The sequence below is a fragment of the Pan troglodytes genome, chromosome 5 (assembly GCF_028858775.2).
Source record: "Pan troglodytes isolate AG18354 chromosome 5, NHGRI_mPanTro3-v2.0_pri, whole genome shotgun sequence".
NCBI classification, from domain to species: Eukaryota; Metazoa; Chordata; class Mammalia; order Primates; family Hominidae; genus Pan; species Pan troglodytes.
Window position 1 is genome coordinate 30,552,501 of NC_072403.2, and position 24,237 is coordinate 30,576,737.

Sequence of the window (24,237 nt, forward strand, 5' to 3'; positions counted from 1 at the left end):
CTGAAAGCCAGCCCATGTTCTACTCACCAAGCCAGGGCTGTGCCCACCCAGCCCAAGAACCACCTGTTTCTAATTCACATGAATGCACTGACCGATGGGCACACATTTTCCCCTGACCTCTTGGTTGCTCAGTTGAATGTATTTAATATGCCCCTGCTTCGAAGGTGAAGCTGAATCATGGAGAGTGGAGGTAGAAGTTAGAGTGGATGGTGTAAATGTCAGATAGAGAGGGCTAAGGTAGATTTGCCACCATTCGAGAGCAGCCAGCAATAACCTTGTCAAGCAAGTACAAAGTGTTAAGCAAAGGGTAGAAAAAAAAATCAAAAATATAATCTTTGCGTGTTTTCTCTACAATGGAGCCTAATACAAAATAGGTTTTGTCTCTCTAGGTAGATAGGTAGATAGATATAGAGTCATCCAGGCATCAAAAATTGAGATAAATATGTACAACAGGAGGTCATTCTCTTACACCGGCTTACCAGGCTTAACAGTGACATTGACAAATCCTTCTCCAAAGGCGTTTTCACTAGAAACAGTGACTTTGAAGACATAAAGTCCGACGGACAACTGTAACATAAAGAAAAGTTATACGGTTCAACATGCAAGACGTGATGGGTCCACTACGTAGAAAAAGCTAAAATGTCCCAGAAGCCGCACTCCTAAAGTCAGCATAGAGAAGGGGCTCAGGAGACAGTCTCATTTGGATCTGTCAAGAGGCTGCCGCATGTTTGAAGCCTGAATTCTGGAGCACTAAGGATCACCTAGACAGGCCTTTAGCTTCGCTGCAGAGGGCTTCACAGAGGCCTGGGTGAGATGGACCAGCAGAGGGCAGCAGTTCTCAAACGTGTGTATGGAACCATGCATTTTTACCACCTAGCTCTGGTGCATTGGTTGCCGGTGGTCTGGATGCCACACTTTGAGAAACAGAGCTCCATGACATGAGGGTGATGCAAGTCTGTGTTGTACCATTAGCTGTGTGGTCCCAGGAGATGAAGTCAACATAATCATCTGGTAGGAGACTAGATCTCTAGTCGCTAAGTCGGTTTATATATCCTCCTAGGCCAGAAAGAGGGCATGTTTCTTCTGAGTGCTTGTATCATAGAACAATATGTGATAGGGCAATTTGTGACCTGGAATGGAATTATTGGCAACTCTAGAGATGTGCCGGATTGAGAACCAGAGATAAGTAGAATGTCCTTAACACTGCAAGGAGAGCAAGAGTTACAACAGGTTTTTAACCTCTCTGCAATGCTTGTGGGACAACCAGGCTCTTTTCCCCAAACTGAGATATACCAAGTAACCCAAATAAAGAAAAGCCATCCAAAGCCTCTTCACCATCTGCCTGCCTACTTGCATGGCTGAAACTTTATTCATTCATATCCTACTTTTGATCTTACCATGAGAAAGATGTTTGCAGCTGGGTGTGGTGGCTCATGCCTCTAATCCCAACACTTTGGGAGGCCAAGGAGGGCAGATCACTTGAGGTCAGGAATTCAAAACCAGCCTGGCCAACATGGCGAAACCCCACCTCTACTAAAAATACAAAAAAATTAGCTGGGCGTGGTGACACGCACCTGTAATCCCAGCTACTCGGGAGGCTGAGGCAGGAGAATCACTTGAACCTGGGAGGCAGAGGTTGCAGTGAGCTGTAATTGCGCTACTGCACTCCAGCCTGGGCAACAGAGCAAGACTCTGTCTCCAAAAAGAAGAAAGACGTTTGGGTTCAGTAGCTAAGAAGGTATTAACTGAGCTCTATGCCGTTACGCTGTGCTGTTAGACACAACCAGTCTCCAGTTACTTACTTGAGAGAGGTTAAGAGTTTGCTTGTGTCCTTGTTTTATTTCACCTTGGTAGTCTGTGGGGTGGCTTATTAAACTCCATTCATAGTTGTAGGTTGTTTCTGAGAGCAAAAAATAAATATGAGTAGTTATAAATTCTGAGAGGACACTAGATAACCTGGGCAGAGGGAAGATGACAGCCTTTAAACCACCAGTGCAGATTACCTTAGATATACTCAACTCAGCTTTCTTTTTTTTTTTAACTTATATATATATATTTTGTTTATTTGTTTTTATCCCCTCACTCTTGTTATCATCTTATGAACTTGACTTTCAACTATCAGCCAAGATAACATGTATCTTCTTAATGTAACATTTCTTTTTTTGTTATAAAAACATACGTCTTACAGGAAATTTTTAAAATGTATAAAGTTAAAAAAAAAAAAAAAAACCTCCCTAACTTAACCATTAGTATGTGATGAGTTTTTTCCTAGGGGGCTACATCTGACTATCCATATCAGTTTTAACATAGTATAATCCATTGTGCTTTTCTCTTTTTAACAAAAGGCAAGGAGATTTCAATTCATTTGATCTGTTGTAGGGGTTTATTTAAGGACACAAAAACAGAGTATAAACATGTCTATGTTAAGATGAAACTGTCTCCCAGCTTCAGATATTAGTAGTTAAAACATAAGGTACCTCACCTCAAAGGATTAAAATGCAAATGCCAAATATTATCATCTCTGTGTATAAAATTTTGACCAATATGTGGTGGAGAAAAAAATGAATTAAGGAACTAACCTGAATGAGAAATAGTCAAACACCTTAAGAATGAGTTTACCTTAAAAACAATGCATTTGACAGGCCACAGGTCCCAGGTCAAGTGCTTACTGAATGGTAGAGCACTGGACAAGTAGAAGAAAGAGCATTTTGAATGAATTTTTTTGAGCAGCTAGTGTGAGGCATCCTGAGAACCTGAGAGCCGTGATTGTCAATGCCACAGTATCTGCAAACAAACCTATGGGTGCACGCCACTTCCCTCTCATCCCGGTGGAATCTTCCCAGGTTCTATGGGTTATCACAGTTCAGGAACTGGTACGTGGCAGCCTCTCCTGATCTGCTTTGCATCATCAGAAATGTATGACTTTCCATCCTGACCAATTAAACGATATATACTGTATTTAATTTCCTAGATTCTTACTCCATTTGAAACTATTTCAACAAATGTTGATGCTTAAGAATAATCAAAGCCTTGTCCTCCACCTTTGTTTGTGACGTCGTGCAATGCTGTGAAAAAGAATCGGCGTTGTAAATAGCCTGTAAGGACCTGCTGAAGAAAAACACCCCAGTTCCTAGTGGTCAGGGAGGAAGGTTAAACTCTCACCTACAGGTGGCGCTGGCGCAACAAAGGCCTTCAGTTCAACTTCATTGTCGGGTAAAGTTATAATTAGGTTATCTCCAGCCGATACCATAAGTTCTTTCACTAAAAGTTAATTAGAAATAATACATGCAATTATATAATATAATGTGTTACATTACTGCTCTACACTAGATCTGTTTTTGGTATCCATAAATTAAAATAACATGTTTTTGTAATAGTTCTTCATAAGATTTTAGCTAAGGCACGTTTTTCCTCTGGCTAGAAATTGAACTGTACACTATATTATAGTACAGGGTTTTAAACCACAAATATGAGCTGGCACTGTGACAAAAATAATGATTCAAATTGACTGAGCAATGTATTGAGTGACAAGAGTTGCGTGAAACAGGTTTCATGCAACTGTGGATTGGGTCCATTTTCTCCCTTGCTACCAGCTTTTCTTGACGCCCTGGTGTGAGCTATTTTTAGTTATAAAAAGATTGAGTGTAATCCTAAGTGTTTCTGTCTCATTAGTCACACTCCACTCAGTTCTGATAGTAGCCTCATGAATTACTGCTAATGGCCTTGTACTTGGAACCTTTCCAAGACAAAATCCAGTCACCCTCAATATAAAAAGCCTATTTTAACTTAAGCAGCAGGAACATTAACTCTTATCAAAAGTGCTTAGCCACCAGGTAAGCATTCAGAACAATAATTGTTTACTTTCTCTGTAACCAGATTACATTGATATATTCATAAATTCTATCGGTTTGGCTCCATTGGACATTAGTTTCACTTGTAAAATATATTGTGATATGTCCAGATACTACACAGAGAAAAGCAAAGATTAAAAAAAAAAAAAAAAAAGCTGAGTGCTCTCCAGAGGGATCAGCTGCAAGGAGATGTCAGACAGGTTGTTCATTTAATCCACTCCCCTCCTCTCAGTCCTCAGTCCCTCGAGTGCCTCCTAGATCAGCTGCAGAGGCTCTCAGTGGCTTTGCTGGCTCCTCTCTTGTCATTTTCACTAACTCTTTATCCTGAAAGTCAGCAACTGTAGACCTAGAAGGGACATTGATCCAAACCTATCACGTTATAGATGGGGAAATTAAATCCTAGAAAAGCAAAGTTGTCCAAGGCTGTATGGTAATTAGCAATAGGTCCACCAATATTTAATTTAAATGTATTCATTTCAACAAACACTTATATACCGGATTAAACTGTGCCAGGCATTGCCCTAAGGGCTTTAAAATGATCAATTCATTTAATCCTCATTACAACTGTATGCAGTAGGTTCTATTAAAACCCAAAGATCCTGGGCCAAACTCCCAGGCCAGTTTCTTTTTCCGTATACTACACAGCTTCTCTCCCACTATTATCTTTCTCTCTATGGAAGCTCAGGATCAAAGTAAATACAAAAGTTAGAGAGAGTAATCTCCAAAATACATGGCCCACAGAAAAGCTCAGGAAACATGACCCTTAGGTCTAGCATATTCTAATAACTTCCTTATTGGAAAATCTAATGGAAGCTTTGCAATCCTCACCACAGCCTCTGCGACACATGGAGCTTTGATACGTCTTCCCTTTTGGAACTACAGGAGACCAGAACATGCCACCCCAAAATATGATTTGTGAAAGGGAAATAAATCTCGGAACCCCCAAATCACTAAGCCAAAGAGAAAAGTCAAGCTGGGAACTGTGTCAGGCAAACCTGCATCTCATTTTATTCCTAAACAAGATACTTACAAAGATTTAAAAAAAAAAAAAAAAAGCGACATGCCTTCCTTATAATTTGCCCACAAGAAATTCCTCGTGGGCCTCAAGATCTTTGCCCTAAAACAGTTTTGTTGAATTTCACCCTGGCAATGTAAATCAATAGCTTATCTTCACAGGTGCAGGGGGTGGGGGAAAGGACAGAGCTCAGCCATCCCTCTGCTCACCTGAGACAAATGCATATCTAATTGTTTCCTCTGCCCTATTGTTTATGAAAAAATACAGATTCACTGAGCCAGACAAGGCATAAGTGACTATTCCTCTACCCCCTCTGGCAAGTAAATTGTGTATTCAGTGAAAGACTGATCAAAGACTCAAAAGAATGCAATATTTGTCTCTTATCTACCTATGACCTGAAAGACCCCCTTCCAGTTGTCATGCCTTTCTGGACCAAACCAATGTACATCTCACACATACTGATTGATGTCTTATGTCTCCCTAAAATGTATAAAACCAAGCTGGCCAGGCACAGTGGCTCACACCTGTAATCCCAGTACTTTGGGAGGCCGAGGCAGGTGGATCACTTGAAGTCAGAAGTTCGAGACCAGGCTGGCCAACACAGAGAAACCCTGTCTCTACTAAATATACAAAAATTAGCCGGGCATGGTCATGGGTGCCTGTAATCCCAGCTACTCAGGAAGCTGAGGCAGGAGAATCACTTGAACCTCAGAGGCAGAGGTTGCAGTGAGCCAAGGTCACGCCACTGCACTCCAGCCTGGCCACAAAGCAAGACTCCGTCTCAAAACAAACAAAAAAAACCAAGCTGTACCCTGACCATCTTGGGTACATGTCATCAGGACCTCCTGAGGCTGTGTCACTGGTGAGTCCTTAACCTTGGCAAAATAAACTTTCTAAATTGATTGAGACCTGTCTCAGATACTTTTGGTTCACAGACGGTAGGAAACTAGAATATGCCATTGCAACTATAACTCTTTTATACAAGGATTATTTTGAGCTGTGTTTTTTGTTTGTTGGTTTTTTTTAAAGAAACAGCAGACCAAGAGGAGCTCTGAAAACAAAGTAGAAGTTACTCCTTTGTAAGGGGAATTTATATCTAGAAAGGAAATCTCCATTTGTAAGGGTGTCTCTCCTTCTATACCAGGAAGAGAAGGGTGACTACATTCCAAGAGATCCACATCCATAGAGAAGGTCCTGACAAATCTGCATAATGAACCTCACTCTTGCTTACTTTGTTTATTCTAGGCACCTTTGGCCACTTGCCTTCCCCACAATCCTCTTTCCTTGTTTTAGTTCAAGATGCTATATAAGCCAGAGTTCCAGGCTTATATAATATAAGCTTATATAATATAATAAACCTCTCTGAGATTTCCTCATTTCCCTGGGTATCTCCCACGTATAGGTAAGATGTACATGTTATAAACTTGTTTTTTTTTTTTTTTTCCTCTTGTTAATCTATCTTTTGTTACAGGGGCACTAGCCTAGAACTTAGAAGGGTAGATGGAAAATTATTCTGTCCTCCTCGATAGAACTCTCTCCCTCTAGCTTTCCTCTTTATCTCCCACCTCTCTGGCACAACTACCCAATCAGTTTTGCAGGCTCCTTCTACACTTCCAGCTCCTTGTATAATGATGTCCCCAAAGTTCCAGTCCTCAGGCCTCTCCTCAGCTCACCCCCCTCTCTCCCTGGATGATCTCCTATGTCCCCTGTGTCTCCAACTATCACCTCCACACTGATGACTCGTAACCCTTTATCTTCAGCCCAACTGCTCATCTAATTTTAGTTCTGTATTTTCATATGTCTTAGCGTCCTCTTCCTTCACATCCTTACATTCATTCAATCACTTATCAGATCTTTGTGAATCTTCTCCCTTCCTGTCTCCTAAATCTGGTTCCTTCCCTCCATCTCTGCAACCATTCACCATAGCCTTTTCATGGATCTTGTTGCCTCTAGTCAACTCCACAATATTTTCTTTTTTTTTTTTTTTTTTTTTTTTTGTTTGAGACGGAGTCTCGCTCTGTCGCCCAGGCTGGAGTGCAGTGGTGCAATCTCGGCTCACTGCAAGCTCCGCCTCCCGGGTTCATGCCATTCTCCTGCCTCAGCCTCCCAAGCAGCTGGGACTACAGGCGCCCGCCACCACGTCTGGCTAATTTTTTGTATTTTTAGTAGAGATGGGGTTTCACTGTGTTAGCCAGGATGGTCTCAATCTCCTGACCTCATGATCCACCCACCTCAGCCTCCCAAAGTGCTGAGATTACAGGTGCGAGCCACCGCACCTGGTCCCTTTTTATTCATTTTTTACTTTTTTCAAGACAGTCTTGCTCTGTTGCCCAGGCTGGAGTGCAGTGGAGCGATCTCAGCTAACTACAACCTCTGCCTCCTGGATTCAAGCAATTCTCCTGCCTCAACCTCCCAAGTAGCTGGGATTACAGGTGTGTGCCACCACGCCCAGCTAATTTTTTTGTATTTTTAGTAGAGATGGGGTTTCACCATGTTGGCCAAGCTGGTCTCGAACTCCTGACCTCATGATCTGCTCGCCTGGGCTTCCCAAAGGGCTGGAATTACAGGCGTGAGCCACCGGGCTCATCCCACACTATTTCTTAACACAAATCTGATCATTTTGCTTTCCTGCTTAAAATCATTCAGGGATTCTCTCTCTATACCCATCCAGTAAAGTGCAGAATCTTTAGCACAAAATACATGATCTTTCCAGTTCTTGTCCTGCTTACGACTCCAGTTCCAGCCATACTGAATCCCTTACAGTTCTTCCGAAATGTCCCATGAGCTCTTGTACGTCTGTTTTCTTGCACAGGCAATGAGTGAGAGATGATGGATGGGAAGCACTGAGCATATTGCCTGGCACTCTGTAAGTGCTCAGTAAATACAGTGATCACGATTGTTATGAAACATGTTGCTCCCTCCACCTGAACAACAGACCAATGCCATTTTTGCTGGCTAACTCTATCCTAGCATCGTCTCCTCTGGAAAGGCATCCCTGGACCCTGCTAGTGGATCAGGGTGCCCCTCTGCTCCCACAGCAGCCTCTCATAGCACTTACCATATTGTATCAGAACCACCTCTTTACCTGCCAGTCTCCTCTCCTGGACTATGGAGTCCCTGAGGGAAAAGACAATGTCTTATTCATCTTTTTATTCCCAGTATGCAGCACCGTTTCTGGCACATGATAGATGCTCAAAAATGTGCCTGGAGGGAATGAGTAAACTTTAAAAGTTGTCACCACCAAATTCTACAGCCTGTCTTCAGTACATTTCTTGAAATTATATTTTTTAAAAGTTACCTGTCCTGGGAGCAGTGGTAGGAGATATGGGTAGCTCAGATGGGGTGGACCCAGAGGGGGCTGCGCTAGTGGGAGGTGTTGGGATGCTGTGCTCTGTACTCCCCGGGGTGAATGTGAGCACTGGGCTTTTCTCCACGGTGACTGAGCTGAGCTCCAGGCTTGCTGGAGGAAGACTATGGGAAGGCATTAGAACCTATGAGATCAATTACAAGGATAAATTGTTATTAAAAAAAAACAGTTCAACTATTCAAGCAACTCAATGTTACCAACCTTTTTCATTAATTAGCTTTGGTAATGTTTGAAAAACCATGAATAATATTGCAAAACTCTGGAACTCTAGACCATCTCTCTCAAGTACTCTCTTTGCTGTCTATTAGAAACATAAGGCAACTGTGGGTTGGACAATTAGTATAGGTGAACTCACACAAACACTCAAAGAATGAGAAAGTTATTATAGTAGCCCCTAAACTGACCAGTTCAATGGACTGAATGTTTCTGCCCCACACCTCCTTCCACCCCCCAAAATTCATTTGTTGAAATCCTAACCCTCAATGTGATAGTATTTGGAGGTAGGGCCTTTGGGAAGTAATTAGGTTATGAGGGTAAAGCCTTCATAAATGGGATTTGTGCCCTTATAAGTAGAGGAGAAAGAGCTAGCTAGTTCTCTTTCTTCCTTGTAGGGACACAGCAAAAAGATGACTACCTATAAATCAAGAAACCCTCGCCAAGAACCCAACCCTGCTGGCATCCTGATCTCAGACCTCCAAACTTCAGTTCTGTGAGATATAAATGTCTATTGTTTAAGCCACCCAGTTCATGGCTGATATGGCTAGGCTTTGTGCCCCCACCCAAATCTCATCTTGAATTATAACCCCCACGTGTCAAGGGAGAGACCAAATGGAGGTAACTGGATCATGGGACGGTTCCCCCCATGCTGTTTTCGTGATAGTGAGTGAGTTCTCACGAGATCTGGTGGTTTTATAAGCATCTGGCATTTCCCCTGCTTGCTCTCTCACCTGCTGCCATGACTGTAAGTTCCCTGAGGCCTCCCCAGCCATGTGGAACTGTGAGTTACTTAAACCTCTTTCCTTTGTAAATTAACCAGTCTTAGGTATGTCTTTATAGCAGTGTAAGAATGGACTACTACAATGGTATTTTGTTACAGCAGCACAAGCTAAGACAATCACTAAAGCAACAATTGAAGACAATCAAATAATTCAATAGTAAACAGGCTTCTAGAGTAAGTCATCTTTATTCATCTTATCCATTATGTATAACCGATAACTTAAAGTTACAGAGTTAGCCAAGTTAAAGTTCTTAAACTAAACAGTGTGTGCTGGAGGGAAAAGTCTCATAATATGATAATAAAATATCTTTTGCGACTTTTAGTCAGTAACTGTGTGGGGCCAGGTAAGTAAAACTCTTAGACTAAGAATATAGAAGGCCCACAGGGACCATGTGCAGTGAGAAACTCACAGAAAGAAAAGCTATAATTCAAATGTAAATCAGAGAGGGGGCCATTGGTGCTAACCGAAAAGACAACTACTCTTTTCTACAGTTGAGAAAAGTCCATAAGGATATGGCATACATTTTGTGCTTGGAGGTGTGATCCCTTACATCACTACAAATAGTAACTGAGCCTCTACTGGGTTCCAGATATTTACTAGGCAACTGGTGAAACCTGCAACTAAATTTCCAGAACCAAGGCAAAAAAAAAAAATACAAAATAATGAAATTAAGCTGTATTGATCAAACTAAGGGAAACCAATTGACCAACATTTTAAAAATCAGGTAGTGGGTTTACTATATAATTTTAAGATGTTTGATTTAATTGAATTTTCAGGCATCTGGGTTTGTGAAGTGAGTGCTATAGATTAAGCTGTTCATTGAATCTGTGCTCTCTAAGAATAGCACGAAATTCAAAATTACTGCAAACCAGGGCTGCAGAATAGGTGTCCATAACATTTTATACTGGGGCCTCTGCAAATCCCATAGGATGAATTGAAATTTTTTTTAATCAAGTCCTGAAAAATATTGCCAAGTTGAAATAAAGAATGAAGGTAGACAGTGGTCAGAGAAATTAAGGCACCTTGGGCCAAGGTCACTAAGCCAGAAATGGCTGAAGGGGAAGAAACCTCTCATCCTGCTCTTCTCTAAAACATTCACTTTTCCACCATGCTGCCTCTCCAGGCTGGAATCACATGCCAATTCTTCCCTTCACTATTCAGTAATCCACCCACAACCTCCACCACAGAACTACTCACTAAGTCATCAGGACACAAGGTCCTCTCTGACAAACCCCTCCAAAGAAAAATCAATCCTCTATGGAAGCCACTGAGCACCAGCATCACCCATTTCAGCCTTCAAGTTAACCCGGGCCTCGTCAGCAAAAGTTTCAAATGGCTCTTGTTTCTATGTTCTCTACTCATTTACTTTAAAACAACTTCTTTTAGGTGATTTCTCTAGTCTTGTCCACAGGAAAACACAGTTGCAAAAAATGTCCTTTATCCTCTACAAGTTTGATCTTGATTTATTTTTCCTAGATACCCTGTTCAATGGCACTATTTTATGCATAGTACTGTTATGAACATTCATGTACAAGTTTCTATATGGACACGTTTTCTTTCTCTTGCGTAAATACCCAGAAGTGGAATTGCTGGGTCATACGGTAAGTCTGCATTTAACATTTTGAGGAAATGCAAGACTGTCTTCAGAAGCAGCTACACTGGGGCCAGGCATAATTGCTCACACCTATAATCCCAGCATTTTAGGAGGCCAAAGCAGGAGGATTCTTTAAGCCCAGGAGTTTGAGACCAGGCTGGGCAACACAGTGAGACTCTATCTCTACAAAAATAAAAATAAAAAAATTAGCTGGGCACTGTGGTCCCAGCTACTCAGGTGGCTGAGGTGAGAGAATCACTGGAGCCCAGGAGTTTAAGGCTGCAGTAAGCCATGCTGCACCGCGGCATTTTGACCCGGGTACGGAACAAGACCCTGTCTCTCAAAAAACAAAAGTCAAAAACAAACCAAAGTGGCTGCAACATCTCACATTCCCACCAGCAGTGTATGAGAGTTCCAATTTCTCTGCATCCTTACTAACACTTATTATCTATCTTTAGTTTTTATTCTAGCCATCTAGTAGATGTGAAGTGGTATCTCATTGTGGTTTTGACTTGCATTTCCCTAAAGATTAATGGTGCTGAGCATCTTTTCATGTGCTTCTTGGCTATTCTTCTATGATCTTTGGAGAAATTCTATTCAGATCCTTTGCCCATGTTTGAGTTGGGTTGTCTTTTAATTATTAAGTTGTAAGAGTTATTTATATATTCAGTATACAATATTTATGGTATATTTATCCCATTTTATGGTATATTTATTCCATCAAGAAAGCTTTACTTTTTTGATGTTGTCATCTGAAATACAGAAGTTTCTACTTTTTATTAATTCAAATTTACCATTTTTCTATTTTATTGCTATGCTTTTGATGTACTAAGAAATAATTGCCTAAGTTTACAAAGATTTATGCTGAGTTTTCTTCCATGTCTCTTATAGTTTTAACTCATATATTGAGAACGTTGGTCCATTTTGAGTTAATTTTTTAAAAATAAGGTATGAGATAGGGGTCTAAATTCATTCTTTTGCATGTAAATATCCGGTTGTCCTAACACCATTTGTTGAAAATACTATTCTTTCCCCATTGAATTTTCTAGATACCTTTACCAAATACAATTGAACTATTTTACATATTTTTTTGGTGAGAGAAAAGATCTTAGTTTCTGTCATCAATTCCAAACTTTGCACTGCATCAGAATGAAATAGTTTCTTTTCTTTCTTTCTTTTTGTTTTAAGAGATGGGGTCTCACTCTGTTGCCCAGGCTGGCCTCTCACCCATAGGCTCAAGCAATTCTCCTACCTCCACCTCCCAAGTAGCTGGGATTACAGTTGTGCATCAGTGTACTGGGCTTGAGCAAATGACTTATTATTATGCTATGCATCTAATTTTTATGAACACGTATTCAGAGATTGCCTACAAATCTAATGTACTTCAGAGGAAAATTTGTATTTCAATGGAAAGCAGCATGTTATCGTGGGGCAAGGTGGCTCACATGTGTAATCCTAGCATTTTGGGAGGCCAAGGCAGGCAGATCACTTGAGCTCAGGAGTTTGAGACCAACCTGGGCAACATAGCGAAATCCCATCTCTACCAAAAACATAAAAATTAGCTGGGTGTGGTGGCACATGCCTGTAGTCCCAACTACCTTGTGGGGCTGAGTTGGGAGGACTGCCTGAGCCCAGGAGGTCAAGGCTGCAGTGAGCTGAGATCACACTGCTCCACTCCAGCCTCGGTGACATAGTGAGACCCTGTCTCAAAAAATTAAAATAAGATAAAAATAAATAAAAAAAAAAAAACATTATCTACTGGATACCTCTCCAGGTTATCTGCCTCTAGTCATTCTTGTATTTGAGCTATTTTTACAACTCTGTAAGTTATAGGTCATAAAAATGATAAAAATGTAAAATAATTCTTGTCTATAGACATGTAAATTCTCCTGTCTGCTAGAGCTTCAACTGAACTCCCTCCTTTCCTCACTGGAAACCCAGTTTTGCCTCTGTTTGCACACTCATTTCAATATATTTTTTAACCTATGAATGTGCCTGTTCTTCAGGATTTCTTGTAGGATAATTATAATCTAGTTCCTTCAGTGATTAATGAGTAGAATAAAATCTCTAACATGTGTTCATTTTATATCTAAACAATTCACAATTTCACCTATTTGAATAATTATCTTTTTTTTTTTTTTTTTTTTTTTTTTTGAGATAGAGTCTCGCCCTGTCGCCCAGGCTGGAGTGCAGTGGTGCGATCTCGGCTCATTGCAAGCTGCACCTCCCGGGTTCACGCCATTCTCCTGCCTCAGCCTCCCGAGTAGCTGGGACTACAGGCACCTACCGCCACGCCTGGCTAATTTTTTGTATTTTTTAGTAGAGATGGGGTTTCACCACGTTAGCCAGGATGGTCTCGATTTCCTGACCTCGTGATCCACCCACCTCGGCCTCCCAAAGTGCTGAGATTACAGGCATGAGCCACTGCTCCCGGCCCTGAATAATTATCTTTTAACAAAACCAACCTCAAAGAACTAATGAGCCAAAAGATTTTTAATAGAGCTTGATTTCAGAGAGTTCCATCTGTATAAACCAGGAAGTAAATGACTTGGCAACATGAAAGAGAGTAAATTATTTTAATATTTACTGATATGAATAAAGAACATGGTTAATCTCTAATACTTTCAGATTATTTTTAATTGAAAGTTTTTTCAGGCCAGGTGCAGTGGCTCATGCCTGTAATCCCAGCACTTTGGGAGGCCGAGGCAGGTGGATCATGAGGTCAGGAATTCAAAACCAGTCTGACCAATATGGTGAAACCCCATCTCTACTAAAAATACAAAAATTAGCTGGGCGTGGTGGCAGATGCCTGTAATCTCAGCTACTCAGGAGTCTGAGGCAGGAGAATCACTTGAACCTGGGCAGCAGAGGTTGCAGTAAGCCAAGACCATGCCACTGCACTCCAGCCTGGGTGACAGAGTGAGACTCTGTCTCAAAAAAAAAAAAAGAAAGTTTTTTCATTTTAATCCAATTATAAGTAAGGAAAAATATAGACACTTCAAAATTCAGAAAAATATAAGCAGAAAAAAACCTTCTGATTCAATCTTGGCTGGGCACGGTGGCTCATGCCTGTAATCCCAACACTTTGGGAGGCCGAGGCGGGGGTATCATTTGAGGTCAGGAGTTCGAGGCCAGCCTGGCCAACATAGTGAAAACCCATCTCTACTAAAAAATACAAAAATTAGCTGGGCATGGTGGTGCACACCTATAGTCCCAGCTACTTGGAAGGCTGAGGCAGGAGAATCGCTTGAACCCAGGAGGCAGAGGTTGCAGTAAGCCGAGATCATGCCACTGTACTCCAGCCTGGGCGACAGAGCAAGACTCTGTCTCACAAAAAAAAAAAAAAAAAAAAAAACACTTAAAAATGACTTCTAGACCTTTTTAAACAATTTTTCATGGTTGAGATTATAATGTATAGTCAATTCAATTCAGCATTCCTCACTTATTCTAACATAAGTACTGGAATCTAAAAAAGGAAAACTTTTCCTTTAAAAAATTCTTAAAGTACTCCCAGCTTTTTTTTTTTTTTTACTTTATTTCCACCTATACTCAGCTTCCTCTGATCAACATGCTCACCACATTCTCAAGTCCTGACCAGTTTCCAAACAAGCAACCTCTGAGCTCTCCAACTACCCTCTCCTCACCACACAGTTCTCATTGTCTGTCTCCCTGACCTCCTGCCATTAACACTTAGGCTTTCCACCTGCTTTTGAAATCGCTCCACTGCAGTGACCCTCATTCTTTTTTCACCTGAGCTTTTTCATGGAACGTTTTATGACGCTTGAGTTCTCTCCTTCATATCTCTCTCATCCTATCCAATTGTTCATGATGCCATGTTGAGTTTCTAGCAGCCAAAGCACCTGTTGGGTCTTGAAGAAACCTACTAGGGTGGATTTTCAAAGCCCCTGGGTGTATGTGCTGGCCCCAGGGACTTCTATACCATCTCCCGTTGCCTTAAATATCACTAGAGTATCCGGGCGCGGTGGCTCACGCCTGTAATCCCAGCGCTTTGGGAGGCCAAGGCGGGTGGATCATGAGGTCAGGAGATCTAGACCATCCTGGCTAACATGGTGAAACCCCATCTCTACTAAAAATACAAAAAAATTAGCTGGGCGTGGTGATGGGCACCTGTAGTCCCAGCTACTCGGGAGGCTGAGGCAGGAGAATGGCGTGAACCCAGGAGGTGGAGCTTGCAGTGAGCTGAGATCATGCCACTGCAATCCAGCCTGGGCGACAGAGTGAGATTCAATCTCAAAAAAAAAAAAAAAAAAATCGCTACAGGCATTTCTAGGGAGAAGTGCTAAGTCATTATGAGCTGGCTGACTCGTGAAGGCAGAACTATTCTTTTTAACAGCCTGGCCATGGAGGCATAGCAAAGGAATGAGATGTTCTGCTTCCTAGAAATCTCTGAGAGACAGTCATCTTTCTTGCCACCACCTGAGACAGGTGCCCTTAGGGGGAACCTCCTTAAGCTCATACAGCCTGAATGAGTGCCCAGCTCCTGAAACTCAGCCCCTCCTACGGTCTGCCCCACTCAGCCCATCCCACCGCCAACCACATCCTGAACACACCCACCTCTTTTCCAGAGCTGTTGCTGGATTGTTCCCGGAGCTGAGAAGCCTTTTCTTTCTCCAACACCTCTCCTGAAGATGGAGTAGTCGGCAAGGGAAGCAACACACTTCTCTCAGGGAGTTTTGGGGCAGGGGTTGAAGCCGACTCATTCAGGTAATGGAGCTCAGGGTCCTGCTGCGTCTCCGCTGGCACCGCAGGACTGTCTCCAGCAGAGGAGTTGAAGGCCCCCTCGCTGCCCGGCAGTAGGCCCCAGTCCGTGTACTCGGCACTCCCTCTGGGCTCCTGCTTGCCACTGGGTTGCAAGAGGTCCTTCTCCAGCTCCCGGTAGTCATCTGAGTACTCAGACATCTCCTCTAGGCCCCAATCTTTGCCTAGAAAGGGCAAGTCCTTTCTGATATCCTCAGGTGAGTCCCCCCAGATCCCCGAGGGGGAGCCCCTGTTCAGCATCATGTCCCCATAGTCCAGCAGCTGTGCAGGCCTCTGAACAGGCCGGAGCACAAAAGTGAGATAAGACCTGATGGGGCCCATCTTCTTGGGCTCACAGTTCTCTTTGTGGGGGCAGCTCACCAGGTAGCAGCGGCCCTCGAACCACCAGGCCAGGTCACAGCTGGACAGGTCACAGCAAGCGGCCGTGCAGTCTACGACAGGGAAGGTGTGAGACACCCGCATGATTCTGGTGGTTTCCAAGTTAGGTGAAATGACTGCATTGGAATATGTCCTCCCCTCGCTGCACTGCTTACAGGCACAACCTTTAAACAAAGTAGTTTCTAATGAGGGAGAGAGGCATATCACAGGGAAGCACCTCCAGCTTAAGAAACCAGGAAAAGGGATTCTTCTCAATCCCTGGCCAGTCTGGCAAGCGAATAAACAATCAGCATTTCACACAGAAAGATCACAGCAATCCATCAAACCATCCTTCCATATATTCATCCTCCTACCTTCCCACCCACTCATTCATCTTCCATCCACTCATCCTTCCATTCATCCACCCGTCTTTCCTCCTATCTTTCCACCTTTCTACCCATCCATCTATCCATCCTTTCACCCACATACTCATCCATCTACCCTTCTATTTTCCATCCATCCATCCATCCATCCACCCTCCCATCCATCCATCCATCCATCTTTCTATTCTTCTACCTTTCCACTCATCCATCCATCACTCCATCCCTCCACCCATCCACCCACTCATCCATCCAGAGATTCTTACACCTATCCATGCACCCTTCCTTCCATTTGTTATTTTTTCATATAGTTTCACTCCATTTACTTAACAGGAACATTCTTCTACATTGTATTTATACTATTTATAATACTTTGTTCCTCACATAAAATTCAATTATACAGGTTTACTTTACAAAATAGCATCATGTCTCTGTTTTATCGTTAATTGATTTTAAGTCTCACAGGCTATTTTAATGGTGGATAAATTGACAGGGAAGCAAACTGTCACAAGGAGGCAAGGAGACCTTTGTAAGGCAGAAGCCTCCAACTCAAAGCTTAGGGCAGTTTTCAGTGTGGCTGGAGGTGGTGGATTCCTTGGGACACCTCTGGAGTGCACCGTTCCTTTGTTCTGCAAAAAATCACCTGAATGGGGGCTGTTTAGATATACATACCTTAAAAGCAAAGATCTTAATGCTAAATAAAGAAGTTTGAGAAGGTGGGGCTCCCAACAACTAAATCATTCTTCATTTGGTCCAAGTTGCCATAATTACTTCAGAATCTATTAGAGACACTCTAGAAAGCTCTTCTATCAAACTGGAGACCAGGGAACCTGTCGTCTATGTTTGTATGCTCTATGAATCCTAGCCCAATCTGTGGGAATACTAGTTACTTGATGATTCTTGACAAGTTAATAAAATCACTGGTTAGCCTTTACAAAGGTAAAAAAGATAAAGAAGGCTGAGTGTGATGGTTCACACCTGTAATCCCAGCACTTTGGGAGGCCAACATGGGAGGATTGCTTAAGCCCAGGAGGTTGAGGCTGTAGTGAGCCATGATGGCACCACTGCACTCCAGCCCAGGTGACAGAGCAAGACCCTATCTCAAAAAAAAAAAAAAAAAAAAAAAAAAAAAAAAAAAAATCACCTAGAAGCATCTGCACCATCTTGAATCTCCACCTGGTTCAGCCCTCCTGCCTCCACCATATCCATCAAGGTGACCCATAAGTCCTACAAGGTGTCTACCTCTGGCCCCTGGGCCTTCAGCAGCCACTCCTACACAAGCTGGCCTGGTGCCAGCATCAGCTCCTTGAGCTTCTCTCGAGTGGGCAGCAGCAGCAGCTTCCAAGGTGGCCTGGGCACCAGTATGGGTCTGGGTGGAGGCTATGGCGGGACCAGTGGTATGGAGGGCATCACAGCCATCACAGTCAACTAGAGCCTGCTGAGCCCCCTTAAGCTGGAGGTGGACCCCAACATCCAGGCCACGTGCACCCAGGAGAAGGAGCAGATCAAGACCATCAACAACAAGTGTGCCTCCTTTATCAACAAGGTATGGTTCCTGGAGCAGCAGAACAAGGTGCTGGAGACCAACTGGAGCCTCCTGCAGCAGCAGAAGACAGTTTGGATGAATGTGGACTGCATGTTCAAGAGCTACATCAACCTACGGCAGCAGCTGGACACGCTGGGCCAGGAAAAGCTGAAGCTGGAGGCCGAGTTTGGCAACACACCAGGGCTGGTGGAGGACTTCAAGAACAAGTACAAGGACAAGATCAATAATTTTACAGAAGGGTGGGCGCGGTGGCTCACATCTGTAATCCCAACACTTTGGGAGGCCGAGGCGGGTGGATCACCTGAGGATAGGAGTTCAAGACCAGCCTGACCAACATGGTGAAACCCTGTCTCTACTAAAAATACAAAAATTAGCTGAGCATGGTGGTGGGTGCCTGTAATTCCAGCTACTCGGGAGGCTGAGGCAGGAGAATTCCTTGAACCCAGGAGGCAGAGGTTGCAGTGAGCCGAGATCATGCCCTTGCACTCCAGCCTGGGTGACAGAGTGAGAAGACTGCATTTAAAAAAAAAAAAAAAAAAGTAAAAAAATAATTTTAGCGACGGAGAATGAATTTGTCCTCATCAAGAGGGATGTGGATGAAGCTTACATGAACAAGGTAAAGCTGGAGGAGTCTCGCCTGGAAGGGCTGAATAACGAGATCAACTTCCTCAGGCAGCTGTATGAAGAGGAGATCCAGGAGCTGCAGTCCCAGACCTGGGACACATCTGTGGTGCTGTCCATGGACAACAGCTGGTCCCTGGACATGGACAGCATCATTGCTGAGGTCAAGGCCCAGTACAAGGAGATCACCAACTGTAGCCAGGCCGGGGCTGACAGCCTGTACCAGGTCAAGTATGAGGAGCTGCAGGCACTGGCTGGGAAGCACAGGGATGACCTGTGTCATACAAAGATGGAGATCTCTGAGATGAATCAGAACATCAGCCAGCTCCAGACTGAGACTGAGGGCCTCAAAGGCTAGAGGGCTCCCCTAGAGGCCACCATTGTGGATGCGGAGAAGCGTGGGGAGCTGGCCATTAAGGATGCCAATGCCAAGCTGTCCAAGCTGGAGGCCACCCTGCAGTGGGCCATGCAGGACATGGCGTGGCAGCTGCATGAGTACCAGGAGCTGATGATCATCAAGCCAACCCTGGACATCGAGATTGTCACCTACAGGAAGGTGCTGGAGGGCGAGGAGAGCTGGCTGGAGTCTGGGATGCAGAACATGAATATCCATACAAAGACCACCAGTGGCTACTCAGGTGAGCTGAGCTCGGCCTATGGGGGCCTCAGCTACAGCCTGGGCTCCAGCTTTGGCTCTGGCGGGTGCTCCAGCTCCTTCAGCAGCACCAACTCCTTCAGGGCCATGGTTGTGAAGAAGATCGAGATTTGTGATAGGAAACTGGTGTCTGAGTCCTCTGATGTTCTGCCCAAGTGAATGGCCACAGCAGCCCCTCCCAGCCTACCCCCTCCTGTGACTGCCCCAGAGCCTGTGGGGGAGGCCACTGTGCAGGGGAGCATAGGGAACAGGAGACCCACCTGAGGCTCAGCGCTCGCCCTCAGCCAACCCGCGGGAGAGTTCACTGCCTGGGGTATCCCCCTTGCCCATGCCTCCAGCTACAAAACAATTCAATTGGTTTTTTTCCAAAATAAACCCTCAGCTAGTTCTGCCAACTGCCCAAAAAAAAAGGAAGATGAGCAAATTGCAAATAACATTTATTGGGATGCAATAACTCAGGAATTGATATTTTGAATTAAGGGAGAATACCTCATAAGAAAAGGGCAAAAAGGAATGAAAAAGTAGAGATTTGCAAAGGAAAAAATATGGGTCTCTAAACATTAATGACATCATCTAAAACATTAATGAAGGTATTTTCTAGAGTATATTAAAGATGAAATAAGGGGACATTTTTTCTTACACACTAAGCAGGAATGAATTTAATAAGATGGATGGATGGAGGGGAGTAAGTGATCTACAAGTCATGATGGGCTTTTCCAATGGCAATACTTTCTGGAGTGGCCCTCACATCATATAAAATGGTGCTGCCCAAAATTTGGGTGCTTCTGAATCATCTCCAGGTGCTGCTGAAAACCCAGATCCCAGAGCCACATCCCTAGGAGGTCTGGAGTGTGGCATGAGAAACTGCATTTTAACAAGGGTCTCGCTAAGGTGATCTTCATTATGGCTTTGTTACATTTTGATAAACTGTACATAACAGTTTTTCTAGTCATATCACCACCCTCAATCCTTGGTATACTCAAATGGGCTCGGCCAGCCCAGTCTAGTCATGGGTCTTCTTAAATGATGCTCACCAATGATTTTTTTGCCATGAGTGTATCCACCATAAGCAAACTGAGTATAATGAAAATAAAGATTTCTGATAAAAGGAAGTCTGGCCTTTCCAGCCAGATCTAGTATGCAATTCTTTTCAATATACAAACATAAAGTTTTCCTAGTATATATGAAATGTGATTTTATTTTCCCATGGAATAGTCATGATAAAAATAAACTTAAATTCCTGTTTACAGAAAACCACTCATGCATGAGGTCTGCCTTTCATGCTTTTACCTGTAAAATAATTCTATTGAAAAGCAAACCAACAGCGTCTTCACCTCAGGTTGATCTGAGTTGCTTACACTAGTCAAGAAACTCAAGTCCAACACGGGTATCTCCAGGGTAGTAGTTCCCTACCTGCAATTGTCACCAGCAGCAGCAATGAAGAGAGCACACCTGTGGGGGGCGCCATTCTGCACCACACAGTGGGTGATGGCAGGCTTCTGAGGCAGCCCTGAAGAGCGTTTGGTGCAAGCTTCCTTTGATGTTTTTTAGGAGCCAGATTTGGCCTCAAGAACTTCAAAGGAAAAACATAAAAGAGGAAGGAAGAAAAGAATAGGTAAATGTAGAAACATCCAAAATTATTTCTATCATTCATTCATGTCAGTGGGAAGCCTGTCCTGGTCACATCACAGAGCCACATCCCAGGCAAACATCCACCTAGAGCGTTTGTTCAAATAGCCAGTATAGTTCCTAAGAAGAGCCAAAGAATTTCACGCTTACTCTCCTTACAAGCTGTGGAAATAAACGAGGACCAGTCAAATGAGAAAAGCAAAGGCTATTTATTCAGAGCTTGTTATAGAAAGGCAGTCAGCCATCATCACTTGTTTTTGGCAGAGACTCAAAGACAGGCAGAGGAGTGGGAAAACTTTATAGCAGAAAAAGAGAAAGCCTCAGGTGTGCTCTAATTGGAGGCTGTTGCAGCGGGAAGCTGCAGGCAGCTCACTAGAAGTGGGGCATCCTACGTGATTGGTTAGGAGGCATGTTTGGCTTTCTCTGACTGGTCCAAAGTTGGAAGAAGGGATAAAAATTAAGGAAGCCATTAGTTATTAATCAGGTCCTGGTCATTCGGGGCTGATTGTTACAGAAGTTACTGTTTAGCTTCCAGGATTGTTTATAGAGATAGCAATCTGGCTTCCTACAAGTCTGACTTATAGCAGGCTGGCTTCCTAGGCTGCTTATTGTAGATAAGGGACTGGTTTCCCGGGCTGTGGATTGTCGGTCAAAGTTCTATTTTATATTTGATCTGGCCATTGTCTGCTTTTATATCCAGGCTCTCAAAGCTAAAACTATGAAATAATGATGGAATAAATCACACTACTGTATTTCATTTTTTTTTTTTGAGACAGAGTCTTGCACTGTCATCCAGGTTGCAGTGCAGTGGCACAATGTTGGCTCACTGCAAACTCCGCCTCCTGGGTTCAAGTGATTCTTGTGCCTCAGCCTCCAAGTAGGTGGGATTACAGGCGCACACTACCACACCCGGCTAATTTTTGTATTTTTAGTAGAGACGGGGTTTTGCCATGTTGGCCAGGCTGGTCTCGAACTCCTGGCCTCAAGTGATCTGCCCGTCTTGGCCTCTCAACGATTACAGGCGTGAGCCATCATGCCCAGCCTATATTTCATGAATTCTAACACATAAATATTTTCACATTTTACCATTTCTGATATCAGGATGTCCTACAATTGCAGATGGCCACATGCCAGGCAGGAAGTGGATGGCATTGTTTATGCATGCACATCAGCTATGCAGAACCGGGGTCAGAAGCTTGGAAGAACATCCCAAACACAACATAAAGCACTCTCGTAAGAAATGCTGCATCCTGGCCGGGCACGGTGGCTCACGCCTGTAATCCCAGCACTTTGGGAGGCCAAGGCGGGTGGATCACAAGGTCAGGAGATCAAGACCATCCTGGCTAACACGGTGAAACCCCGTCTCTACTAAAAATGCAAAAAAATTAGCTGGGCATGGTGGCGGGCGCCTGTAGTCCCAGCTACTCTGGAGGCTGAGGCAGGAGAACGGCGTGAATCCGGGAGGCGGAGCTTGCAGTGAGCCGAGATCACGCCACTGCACTCCAGCCTGGGCTACACAGCGAGACCCCGTCTCAAAAAAAAAAAAAAAGAAAAAAGAAAAAAAGAAATGTTTCATCCCCCAAAGCTCATGATGGCACGCAGGTAATATGTGGAAAACCAACGGGTATCAATAACTGCATTGACAAGTTATTGGGCAGGAAGAAAATTTAGGAATACCTTCATGTGTCAGTTACATGTTCCTTTTTACACATGCACAAGAATGATTTATGATAAAAATTTGTCTAAATAAGCACCCCCCTCAATCTCTTTCAATTTGTTTAAACATTCTAAGTGAGAAGAAAGTGATAAATCTTGGCTTAATTGACAGCATTCTTTTCCTTAGTGGTATTTAAAATAATCATGCATTTTATTAAATACAATCATTAGCATCTTACATTTCATTGAATTTAGTTAATATAAGCACTTTATTTTTGCCTGGTACTTTCTCAGTGTGATCTTCACAACAACCCAGACATATTATTATCTCTGCATTAGGTGATAGAATTGAGGTTCAAAAAAGTGAACTGGTTTGCCCAAAGTAGAAGAACCAGTACAAGGCAGTCTGGACTTGGATCTGTACTCCAAGTGCTTATTATTTCAAATACGTAACAAAGGCTCCCAGGAGGAAACACATAAGTTCATGTTCAAAAAACCTAGATAAGGTTTCCTAATGTGGTGTCAGAATCCCACTGTGAGTTGCAAGATGGTATGTTGTAATAAACTAGATTTTAGTTCCAGTTCACACCAGTCTCTCCCACCCACTCCTTCATTCCTCCTCCCTCCACGCAGAAGATGTGTGGATAAAACCTTATAGGAGGACAACACTCTTCCTCACCCCTGTTTCCAGAAGCACTGCAGTACTTTTAGAAATGTGTAAGTGTTGTAGGGATGAAAAAGAGAGGGAAACACCCCGACAGATGTCTCCAGTCAGTTATTTAAGAACTCTGTGGCAGCCTAATGGGGGCAGGAAATAACCAGAAAGGACAAGGAGCCTGCAAACAAAATCAAACACATAACATTCTCTTAAGATGGTGTCTGGAAGTTCTAGGCCTTGTTTTTGAGTTTAATCGAGAAACAACTCAAATCACGAGAGTGCTGCCCGTTGAAATGCACATAGGGGACTGCCATCGACCACACCGAGCACAGCTGCTGCCTAGCCTAACACCATCACTGGCCATGCTCTGGGTAGGTGAAAAGGGCCTTTAAGGTCCAGAGATGGGCTGAGTTAGACCAAGGGACAGGAAGGAACCAGAGTAAAGGTGAGCTAAGGTAAGGTCAGGAGGTGGGTGTAACACCTCTGTGTCAGTACAACGGACCTGAGGCCATCAGAACACCTGCTTTGATAAGGTAAAACGGAGAAAGAAAACAGTAAGCATTTCATAACATTCATGCCTAAAATCCTAGAGGAAGAATACCTGGTTCTGCAAAGTTTGCCACCAATAACTCCCTTTGCTTCCAGTGAGGAAAGTATGTTAGAGATGGGAGGTGGAAGGGAAGACTGGCCATCTTCCATCTGCAGCCATTGACCACCCCCTAACCAAAGGGCAAGAGAAGAGCAACTGGCCTCCCAGAAATGACATTTATTCAGCTGCCCAAGGTGCTGGGGCCCAGAATAGCAACACTGCTATCAGCCAGGGACCACTGGTCAAGAATCCCATGGATACAGATTGGGCCTCCACCGTACCATATGGTACCTTCAGGCAAATTAAGAAAAGGCAGCTCTAAGAGAAATACTGCTCTGAAGGAACAGAGTTTGGCAAATGGACTATAAGCCAAATTCCCAATCCCATGCCCCTTTGGTGAATGCCTTTGGTTGTGCAAGGTACAACTTTCACAACCATATTGTACCTGGAAAGCAATTTATTGTCATTATCTCAGTGCAAACATTACAGGTGCTCAGCATAAAAAGCATTTCCTCTTCTCAATACCATATTTAAGTTTCTTT

General features: G+C 43.4%; 1 protein-coding gene, 1 long non-coding RNA gene and 1 pseudogene across 14 annotated transcripts in view; 2 read left to right on the plus strand and 1 right to left on the minus strand.

Annotated features, from left to right (window-relative positions):
* The window catches only part of KIAA0319, a 107,515-nt gene that overhangs the window by 41,710 nt on the left and 41,568 nt on the right, over positions 1-24,237 (minus strand). For 9 of the 13 annotated variants that reach the window (XR_010157580.1, XR_001718319.4, XM_016954995.4 and 6 more), the window contains 6 exons: positions 20,577-20,736; positions 15,401-16,146; positions 8,165-8,357; positions 3,163-3,261; positions 1,803-1,900; positions 480-567 (listed from right to left, as the gene is read on the minus strand). Coding sequence is in view for 11 of the 13 variants with exons in the window: in XM_016954995.4 (XP_016810484.1) it covers positions 480-567; positions 1,803-1,900; positions 3,163-3,261; positions 8,165-8,357; positions 15,401-16,146; positions 20,577-20,736 (1,384 nt within the window). In the remaining 2 variants the exon portion in view is untranslated. Of the gene's footprint in view, positions 1-479; positions 568-1,802; positions 1,901-3,162; positions 3,262-7,924; positions 7,996-8,164; positions 8,358-15,400; positions 16,147-20,576; positions 20,737-24,237 lie in introns of those variants that run through there. The other 4 variants (XM_054686621.2, XM_063812141.1, XM_009450595.5 and 1 more) reach the window with 4 other exon arrangements.
* Positions 3,074-8,972, plus strand: LOC134810173 (uncharacterized). Its single transcript, XR_010157581.1, has 2 exons — positions 3,074-3,213; positions 8,845-8,972. It is a non-coding gene; the product is annotated as an uncharacterized LOC134810173 (long non-coding RNA).
* Positions 17,510-19,363, plus strand: LOC101057912 (keratin, type II cytoskeletal 8-like; annotated as a pseudogene).